This window comes from Aulostomus chinensis, chromosome 1, assembly GCF_037954235.1.
Source record: "Aulostomus chinensis isolate RoL2024-O1b breed Wild chromosome 1, RoL_Achi_v1.0, whole genome shotgun sequence".
Taxonomy (NCBI): domain Eukaryota; kingdom Metazoa; phylum Chordata; class Actinopteri; order Syngnathiformes; family Aulostomidae; genus Aulostomus; species Aulostomus chinensis.
The window spans coordinates 59,654,426-59,665,102 of NC_141320.1; the positions used below are offsets into that span (position 1 = coordinate 59,654,426).

At 43.4% G+C, this 10,677-nt stretch overlaps 1 protein-coding gene across 2 annotated transcripts in view; it reads left to right on the forward strand.

Annotated features, from left to right (window-relative positions):
• The window catches only part of LOC147272543 (fibroblast growth factor 14-like), a 40,098-nt gene extending 29,723 nt beyond the window's left edge, over positions 1 to 10,375 (forward strand). The window contains exons 4-5 of one of the 2 annotated variants that reach the window (XM_086184202.1): positions 4,760 to 4,958; positions 5,168 to 10,375. In XM_086184202.1, the coding sequence (XP_086040328.1) occupies positions 4,760 to 4,958; positions 5,168 to 5,316 (348 nt within the window). In that variant the 3' untranslated portion in view covers positions 5,317 to 10,375. The remainder of the gene's footprint in view (positions 1 to 4,759; positions 4,959 to 5,167) is intronic. The other variant, XM_086184288.1, reaches the window with a different exon arrangement.
• The last annotated feature ends 302 nt before the right edge of the window (positions 10,376 to 10,677 follow it).

A 10,677-nucleotide genomic window follows, 5' to 3' on the forward strand; every position in this document is an offset into this window, starting at 1 on the left:
TACATCTAGAAAGATGAGAGGGAGGAGGAGTGGCGGAGAGAATAAATGTTAGCCATGTGAGTCATGACACACACACACGTGCGTGCGCATGCACACATACAGACAGACACACACACATTCTCCGGTCATTTATGGCAACTAGAGAATAAATTGGTGAGCTGTGGCGCCTCTTCAGAGATGCCAGAGGAGAGACATCGCACACAAACAACAGGTCTGAATGTTATCATAGATACAAAACCGTTGCCCATCCACGATTGATGACCTCATTAAAAACTATTTCTACTACCGTTCTGAGGGAGTTTGAAGAAAATCTCAACTTTTCTCGTCTTTTGTTGCATGACCATCTCTCACTCCGCGGAGCACTGGAGTGGAGAAAACAAAAACTGAAGCCTGAACAGAGGAGAAATGTGTTTTTCGACGCCTCGAGATCTAACTTTTTGCCTCGGTTTAATTAAATCATGACTGCAAGATTGTTCAGAAATGTAAAATAACTGAGGGGACAAGTTGTATCTTGAGGCCTCAAAATATACATATTTTCTTCTTTCTGTGCCCACAACTTCTAATTGTTTTCCTCTCGAGCTGCTGCAGGGCTCAGTCCAGGAGTAGTCGTCGTCATCATTGTACGTTGCAAGATACACACTCGTCTGTCATTCAGGGCCTTTTGTGTTGGAGTCGTGCCCCCCCCCCCCCCCCCAAAAAAACAAAAAAACCCAACAAACACATCCTCTGTAATTGTTGACACGTTCATGTCATTGGGGAGTTAGTAATTATTGGTTTCTGACTTGTACACACATCACGTCCAAGTTGTAATTACGACTGTGGAACTCTTTTTTTTTTTTTTTTTTTTTTGAACACTCAAATTAATCAACGGCAAATGATATGGTGCCGGGATGCGCCACGCCGTCACCCTGTTGTTTTTCTACAGTTGTCCACTGATGCATCTTTTCCGCGCATCTCTCACGCCGTCCATTATGCGGAGGTGCGTTTTCATTGGCTCCAGTAGCTGCACGGTGCTTGGATTGCTTCGGCTTGGTGCTGGAGGACATCCTTTCACGTCGCTCCTCTAAACTCTTTTGTTCCCCACACTTTTCTTTCCACTCCTTCCTTTCCTTCCTCTTTCTCTGTGGGCATCTTTTTTTTTTTTCCTCCCTTCTTTAGAATGATTTGTTTACCCACAATCCCCCTGGGTAATTAGTGCTGTGATAATAACTAGTGTTGGAAACAAACACACCCACTCACTGAGCAGCACATACACGCACACACACACACACACACACACACACACATATGCAAAGACATTTGGATGAAAAACAGCTTCCTTTAGTTTAGTCGCACGAAGTCACGTTACAAGTAGAGCAAATACGCTCCTCTCCTCTCCGTGTATGAACCGCAAAACTGCAGTTGTACATACGCTGGCGATGCAGTTTTAACACTCACTTAACCCACTCAGACCTAAAAATTGTAGTATTTTCGGAATAACCCAGAGGATTTTTTTAGAACTTGATAAAAATCTTTATTTCGAACCCTTTGCATTAGATCAAATAAAAGAAAAGTTGTCTTTGCCCGACCGGTCATGATATATTCTTTAAAAACAAATCAAAAAAACCTTCGACTTTTGAATTCATCACAAAATGACTCACTTTTGTTTGGCAAAACAAAACAAAAAAGCTTCGACCTTTGGCCACAGTAAGTGGCGTGCCACAGTTCATTCATTAGAATTTAGAAAACAAACGGATACAAAATTGGTAGATTTTATTGCAATCAGTGCCAAATGACTTGACTTTGCCTTATTATTCATTATTTAAAAAAACAAAAACAGAAAAACCCCTAGACTCTTGGTTTGGTTGTGATAAAATGCGAGGTGAAGATAGAAGGACCCGTCAGTGGATGATAGCGCAGTAGCTCCCCCTCAGTGCCCCCTTTAATGAGCCGCCATCGCTGTGACATCACAACCCGTCAGGTACAGCGTGTGCCAGCTCTAGACAGTCGGTCTGTCAGTAGTGTCACATCACTGGGGGAACTTGTGACCTCACTGTCATTCATCGCACCCCCCCTTTGATGATTGCCCCCCCCCAGCTCTCTTCAGTTCTCCTAACAAACATATTTCTTAGGATTCAAAGGTTTTGCGAAGGATGTTACTCACCAGTTTACTGTGAATGTGCTGTGACTGGGATCTTCCCAGTCACAGCACTGGTTTCTGCCATGCCAAGATCAATTTTCCCAATCTGTTTTATTTTTTTCTTTATTTTCCCTTCCTTATTTTTAGGTCTTTAATGGACAAAGCGCCAAAGTGTTGGGACGCGATGTGTAACATGTTAATGGGCTCTTCTGGATATGGTGTAGGAAAATGATCATGATTCACCCCAGTATGCGTGTGTGTGTGTGTGTGTGTGTGTGTGTGTGTGTGTGTGTGTGTGTGTGTGTGTCTGTGCGCGTGTCTCGTTGAAAAGATAACAGCAAGAATGCATTTGTGGGCTGTGTTCACTCACTAAATCTCTGCAGAGCACCAAGAACTGACAGAGCAAGAATAAAAAAAAAAGGAAGAGTGATGAGAAAAATGCAAAGATAAGAGGGGAGAGAGAGAGAGAGAGAGAGAATCCCCTGCTGTTTTTCCAATCAGGAGGCGTCGTCCTCCTCTCCGGGTGATTTATTCTCTGTCCTTCATGTCCCATTTTCCAAACCCCCCTCCCACCAACCCTTGCCATTCACTCATTCATTCATTCATTCTTTCTTTCTTTCCATCTGTTGTGCAGCTTGCGAACATTTGGACAGAAACACACAGATGACTCACCTGGTCAGGAAGAATCTTTTCTCTCTCTCTCTCTCTCTCTCTCTCTCTCTTTCTCCCCGCTTCAGACGAGGCTAAGAGAGGCCTCGACATCAAATGTGTTTCAGTCTAAAAGCAGCCTTAAATGATGTATGACCTCGCTGACCAACATTAATAAGCGTCTGGCACCGCCGGCTCTGTGCACGTCACCAAAGATCACCCTTCTCAACAAATGAATAATGAAACCCGGGACTCGAGGTCCAGATGAAATACATATTATCAAGTTTATTTAATCTGCAAATAAAAGCGACAAATCCAAACTACTCGACGGGAGAACATGTGATTTGTGGTGTTTGTGTGCCACTGCCAATAAAATGGAGCAGTCAATCATTATCACCTCTCTTGCCAACCAATCATTTAGTCACATTTCATCCCAGTGAGCCCTCCCATGCCTCCATCCATTCATCCCCTAGAGCCACAAGTGTGTGTGTGTGTGTGTGTGTGTGTGTGTGTGTGTGTGTGTGTGTGTGTGTGTGAGTGTGATCCCTCGCAGCTGCTTCCGAGCAACCTTACATTCGCTGGGTGTCATCCTGCGGTAGAGCATGAGATGTAACATGTTACAAATTACCAAAGCAAGTGTATATATTTCTCTACCCTCCTTTTCCTCCCTCTCTACACACACACACACGCACACACTGACCCCTCCCTCTCAGCGCTGGTTGGTTGCCACGGCTACATTGTCGCCTCTCTTCCTCATGTTGCTATGAGACTCGGACCGACAGACCTGAGCTGAATGACAATGTGTCTGTGGCTCTGGCAAAGAGACCCACAACAACCAATAAGGTCTAGACAAACACGTCTTAATCTAGGGGTCTGGAGACCTCGGGGGGATTATTGGGGTTGGCACAAGCTTCCTCTGGCTTATGAGCAGTAGTTTATTAACACAGTGCTTTTCATTTCCGTCTGTATGCTAAATGATTCTGAGAGTTCATCATGTAACGGGAGGGGGGGGTTTGATAAGAAATGGCCCAAAGAGAAGGAGGATTCCTGCCGTACGAGAGGAGATAATAGCGCTGGCAGTAAAAGCTTTAATCAGTTTTACAGTACGGCTGCTCAAGGCCCAAATGTAGTTTTTTGTCTCCGTGTGTTAAATGGATCTGCCTCCAAAATGTAATGACTTCTTTGTGGTGATAATCCTGCTCCTGACTGACAAAACCAACATTCAACATCAACACACTCTTGAGCACACAGGAACATCCTAATGTTGGACGTTTAATTTGACTTTTACAGGGTATAAAAGGGACAAATGGTGTAAGACAGTTACAGGGAGATAATCTGTTCAGTGTCAGGGCCGGTCAATTAATCACATATCAGTCAAAATCAAGACTAATCAAGATTTATTGTAATCACGGCTATGATTTCGGCCATCCCTATTGATCCTCAGTGGGGCAGTTCATTTAAGGTGTATGCATAAGGAACAAAAAACCAACGTAAAGTAGCAAATTATCATTAAAAAATGACGTAAAAGACCAATAAGCCAAAAAAAGAAAGAAAGCATGTTCAGAGACACAATTTATTCCTTTATTCATACATTCTTTCATATTTTAGCACATTAACAGCACCTAATGAGAGCTGGAGTATGTGGACAAGTTAAAAAGAGTATAAATCATTGGTCATTCATCATAATCAATGTAAAGGTTGAAATAAGGCTGATATTAATAACTCCCAGTCCTCTTCTATACATCTAGTCTTTACAGGATTAGGATTATTTTTGGTCTGTTTGTTTTTTTTGTTTTGTTTTGTTCTGTTTTTGTCTGATAATGTATTGACGAATCAGAGCTGCTGGGCGTGTGGGGGTGAAATATTTGTGTCACCTCAATCAATTGTGTGCGCCTCCCAAGCCGATGGAGCCGGTTTACCGCATCTTTTAACACGAGTGACGAGATATGGACCGGTCAAATCATCTCTTTGTCTGTCCGTGTGTCTCCGCAGGAACTGTTCACAGCCGAGTGTAAGTTTAAGGAGTCGGTGTTTGAAAACTACTACGTGATCTACAGCTCGATGCTCTACAGACAGAAGGAGTCGGGCCGCGCCTGGTTTCTGGGCCTCAATAAAGAAGGACAGGCCATGAAGGGCAACCGAGTCAAAAAGACCAAACCAGCTGCACATTTCCTGCCTAAACCTATAGAAGGTAACACACACCAACCAGCTGTCGTCTTCATTCAAAGCTTCTCCTTTTCCTTTGATAATAAAAGCTGTCTTTCCTTCCATTTGCCCTCCTTTCTCTCCGTCATACTTTTGACCTTGTTGGCAATTTTTTTGTACCCCTTCCTCCTTCTCTTCCTGCCTCTTTCTTCCCCTTGCGTCGCCTATTTTTTTCCCCCTCCACGCCCCGTACAGTTGCAATGTACAGAGAGCCTTCGCTGCACGACGTAGGGGAAGCGGTACCTAAACTCGCCGGGGGCCCGCCTTCCAAAAGCACAACCAGCGAACCGGTGGTCATGAACGGGGGAAAACCAGTCAACAAACCTGACAAGGAAGAGACATAACCCTAAACCCCTTCCCTTCAGCCTCACCTGGCCCACCTGGGGCGAGGAAACACCAGAGATCGCCCCCACTGCTGCTGCGCTCTCCAAAACAAACTCCAGTGCACGTTCGGACGGGTCAGCAGTGGGGCCCCACATCCGCCTCACCTCTCGCCATGCTGGACAGAGGGACTGAGCACTGCGGCTGGTGGCGGGGGAGGAGGAGGAGGAAGACAATGAAGTCAGGCTAAAGCCAGACAGATATAGTGGAACTGGAACAGCGACATGCCCCTACGTGGGTGACAAAAATGACTTCTTAGAGATATAAAGAAACACGAAAAATATGAAAAAAATGTCGTCCTCACTGGTATTTTTCTGTGACAATCTGTAAGAGCGAGGCCCCGCGTTGTGCTCCTGCCAGGTTCAGGCCTCCAGAATCGACCGTTTGGATTTGATCTTACTAAATAAATAAATAAATCCACAAATGCCGGGTGAAGGGAACAACCAGTGATCGATCGGTGAGGAGAATCCATTTAGATCTGGCCCGGGACATTCGGTTCTGAGCTTAAATGTACTTGAAAATGACCCTAATTTTGATCACTTAGCTGTTTTAAAATTCTGCACATTCTTTTTTGACTGTTGAAACACCACATAGCTTAAAGCATGTTTGTCCTTTTTGATATCCCTTTATCATTTCAATTATTCTACATGCACACACAACGCTAGTGATTATCGAGCTACACTGTTGTACAGACACGAGACAGATTTTAGTTTCTACCTCTCCCTCTGGCCCTTTTAGGACTACTATGATTTACGCCCTGCTCACACAAGTGTAGCTCACTTTTGGCATGAAATTGCTTGAAGAAAAAAACAACAACAACAAACTGTAGCTGCAACCGGAGCAATTTCCACAAATTTCCCTGTTTGTAGCAACTATGGGTGGAGGGGACGATGGTGTCCAGGCAGCATGACAGCAGTCAGTGTTTACATGGAGTAGCAGATTAGATGAGTCGAGCAGTGCTTTTGATTTCTGCTGCCTTCCCAAGTACTTGAAATCATTAAAAAAAAAGGTAGGAATGAGGGTAATAGTGAACAGGGTAAATCATGTTAAAGCCACTATGTGTAGAATTTAGGGACTCTTGATCCAGGCCTGGCAAGGTGGCTAATGAGTAAATAATAAAATTCCACATCCTAAGTGCGTAAAAGTACACAAAAATGCTCAAAAATATTTCTCTTAGTTAAAATTATGCAGTATTTTGTTCCTCCAGGAAGTTCTGAAGTGCACAAGCATTTTGGGCCTATTGATTGTGACCTGTTTTATTTTTTTATTCTAGGTCAATTTGTGCACATTCAGTCTCTGACAGGTTCATCACAGGCCAGTGTACTGAGTCCTAAATGCGCGAAAAGCGACAATTTACTGCGGGATTGTCCTGTTGTTCTGCAAACAATTGCGAAAAACAGACTCGATCAAAACTGAACCTCACATAGTGGCATTAAAATCACCTGCACAAGGACCTGTAGAGTCAGGTTTGTTAAAAAAAAAAAAGCAAAAAAAAAAAAGCATTAGAGATGTGGTTTGAGTAGGAAAAAAAAAAAACAGCACAGTGATTATTGTGTAAATACCAAATTACGAACGTGTGTGTGAGAAACGTCGGGAACTACAAGGCAGAAAAGTCAAATGCCTTTTAAAATGAAACCAAATGGATTCCCATGCTTCGCCCTCTCACTGTGACCGTCAACATGGCACCAATCTGTTCTGCAGGCTTATTGTTTACTCATCTTTGCCTGACAGCAAGACTAGATGGCAATTAACTCCCGGAAAAGTTACACCGGTAGTTAGTCGCTTGAGATGATATTAATACTGTGATCTGATAACAGGGCTTCTTCCCTACACACTCAGCACATCTGCTATTAATCAATGAAAACAGAACCTCCGCGGTTTTGAATCCCAGCTGGAAGAACCGTTTTGCATTTAATCAGATTGTTGAAACACTGTCCTATTTGCTGAAGATGAATGACCTCCATTATTCTAACAAAAACTACAAAGAAAAACAAAGCAAAAACAACAACAACAACAACAAAATCAAGGCTGTATGATTAATCAGCGCTGGTGCGCCGACATCAAACGACCTGAATCGGCTGCATCTCCACAGCAACAGGTAGTGAAGCAGGCGAGGAACAGCAGCTTGTGTTAATAATGTTGTCCTGTCCCGCTGTGTTGGTACCTCAAATACACTCATCTACCGCTGAAGCTGAGAGAGAAAAGAGCTTACTGGGTTTCTAAGGCTGCGTTTGGACAGTACGCCTAAATGTGTTTGCTCAAATGTGACGCAGATGGGTTTTTTTCTTCTTCTTCTTCAGCTATATATTTTACTTCGGTCACAGAAGGTAGACAGAGGAGGGACGTGAGGTGTGAAGTGTGATAGCTGGTATCTGGAGGGGTTGGACTGTAACCGGTCTGAGTTTAAGAGCCTTAAAGTGATACTTCACCCAAAAAAGTGGTTATTTTTCTTGCCTCTCAACTTCTCCCAGATAGTCTCTTTTTTCCCCCCTTCTACACGACTTCTTTGTGGCTCTAGAATGCAGAAATATATGTAGCGTATATGTAGCATGAAGCTAATGGAGTCTGATGGCCAACCACAGCAAAACGTCATAAACTGAAGTGCATCATCCAGAAATATCCACTTCTTCTTTAATCCAGCTGCATGCCCAGTAATACACCAACAAACTGTTACACTTCCTGTTGGGAATTCGTAAATGGACAATTTTTGGTGAGTTAGCTTTAAGCTAAATATATGTAGCTAGCTCTTTCTGCATGCAGGAGTGACTAAACAATCTCCAATCACTTACTGCTGAGTACTTGAGAGACAAAACACACTTTTTGGGTGAAGTATCGCTTTTTAAGCCACATTTATAGATTCAAAAGCAGAGGGTCCACACACTCCAATGTACTGAAGTAGCAGCCAGAACTGCCAGCATAAAATACTTCAGATTTGAGTGATAGATCCTATAAATAAATATGAATTTCTCACGTTTTCCCTAGTAAAAGCAACAGTTTAGTCTCTGATCTTGTCAGCCGTTTTCCTGCCGTCTTGTTCAAATGTGTGAGATCAGATGGAGTCTAATATGTCCGGGCTGCTTTGGTCTTCTGGCCCTCACTAGACTCCTTCACCGAATTGTAATCGAGATATATATGTGGATAAAATTCAAACGAGCTGTGTATCGCTGTTGAACCTGAACATGTGAAATGTGTTGCTGCCGTTGTGTAATCAGAATTGTTGGTGCTGGCTTGGTGTCGTCCATTCTTTCTATGTGAGTGCCTCTCATCCACGTTTAAAACTGTGCTATCCCAGCAGCCAGGATTCTCAAAGTGACTTCAGCTCTGGTCCTGATTAGAGAGAGAGAAGTCTTTTGACTCGTGTTGTACCACTCAAAGAAATGTGGTTGTAACATTTTGTGATAAAAATAATAAGCCCAGACAATCAGGTTTTTAGTTATGCTTTGTCTCAAGCATCAGTAACGAGATCCAGGACACGCAGGATGATTAAGGAGCGGCTAATTTGTCTCACACTGCTGGCAGAGGAAGAAGATTGGCTTAGCAAAGGAGTCTAATATCCCTCTATTCATGGAGGCCCAGCTTGTTAGGTGAGCAGTAAGGTTTCCATCCCGTAAATGCAGCTATTGAAGATCTGTGGCACGTGTTCAAGAATTAATGATGGCCGCAGCCAGAGAAAAATGGCCCCGTTTCCTGGCAGCCGACCAAAGATGCTGATACAATAGTGTTTTCCAGGCTGGTGATTACAGATCCTGGTTCAAACGACAATTACTATCAGGTTCTCTGGAGAGATTTTGCTCCACTAGTGCTTCGCCAGGTACCAAGGCTACAATTAGGCGGTATCTAACAGCAGGATCCGGGCAGGAAAAGAGCAGCTGATTTAATTAGAGCCGAGCAATCACGACAACCTGGGCTTTTAATTTCCAAGCATGTTCTCATGATAGGAACACATGTAGCACGCTGATATTCAAGATGGATGTAACAGACCGTTGCAGTACAGGTGCACTTTAACGGTTGGCGTCAGGATGTAGCTTGTGTCCCTCAGGTTTTGTTGGTTTTTGTTTTGTTGTTTTTGTTTTGTAGTTTATTTTTTCTCATCCAATTTATTCCTCGTACAAAAGACGGCCTTATTACATCTGAATCTGAATCCCCCCAGCTGTTTCTTTCTCACACACACACACACACACACACACACACACACACACACACTCTCATACAAACACTCACACACACACACACACCTATTTCAATTATCCTTTGATCCCCAATCTTCTGTTTGCTGTATCTATGCTAGCTTTTGCTGTCTGTTCATTTCATTATCACGCAGACAGAGAATTTATTCACACCTCCTGATTTTTCTCCTTCACACCCCCCCGCTGTCCCACTTGTTGCATGGTTTATAAAAAGAGGAAAGACGATGGGGGCTAATGCATGTGGTAATATAGGAAATGTGTTATCAAACAGCAAAATATACATTATAACAGCGTGTGCCACCAGTTAATCTGGCTCATTTCTGCTACTGGTTTACACTGGCAGAAATGCACAGGAACAAAAACTTTTAATCCATCGTCATGAAAATGGACTAAAGGGAGAATGATCTTGGATATAATTCGGGGGACTAACATCAAGCGTTTTCTTTCAAAAAAGACGGATTTAGCTCAAAAAGCAGCAGCCCGGTCGACCTTTTCACCAGTGTAAACCACAGCAGCGATAAGCCCGAAGCAAAATGCGACTGGTGCTAACTTTAAAGGGAGATTACTCTGTCCGGTCTGTCAGTAAATGTACAGTTACCCTTACATACATATTATGCAAACAGATTTTGTCAGCACTGTACAGTTTGTGTCCAAATCCATTGTGTACACATGGAAAAAGACTGATATTGAATAAAAGATTTATAGAAAGGAAAACACCACCGGCTGGTCTGACTGATTGATCCGAACTTTTATTATAATCGCACTCGTGAGTTCATTCATGCAGCGTCGGGTGAAGGGCAGGTCGGATTTGAGCGGCAGAGGAGGTGCAGTGGCTCAGGAGATTATTCAGGTGGATGTACAGTAACATTTAAACCCTATATGAAGTGCCTTTGTCATGGGCTGAATGGTGTCTTTGTTCGGTGTAAGCTGCCTTAAACTAGATGTGAACCGAACTGTTCGGTCCCAGACCAAATCTTTGCCTCTTTTTCTTTTCCCGCAGCTTTTTTCATTTTTGGTGGCTGATTTGCTGAACTACGTACGTCAGAACTTCAGCTTTAGGAGTCCTGGTTTTTCACGGCCGTGTGTGTTACACCCCTGCACACTGACGCGACGAGCGTGTCCAGTTACCGTTCATGC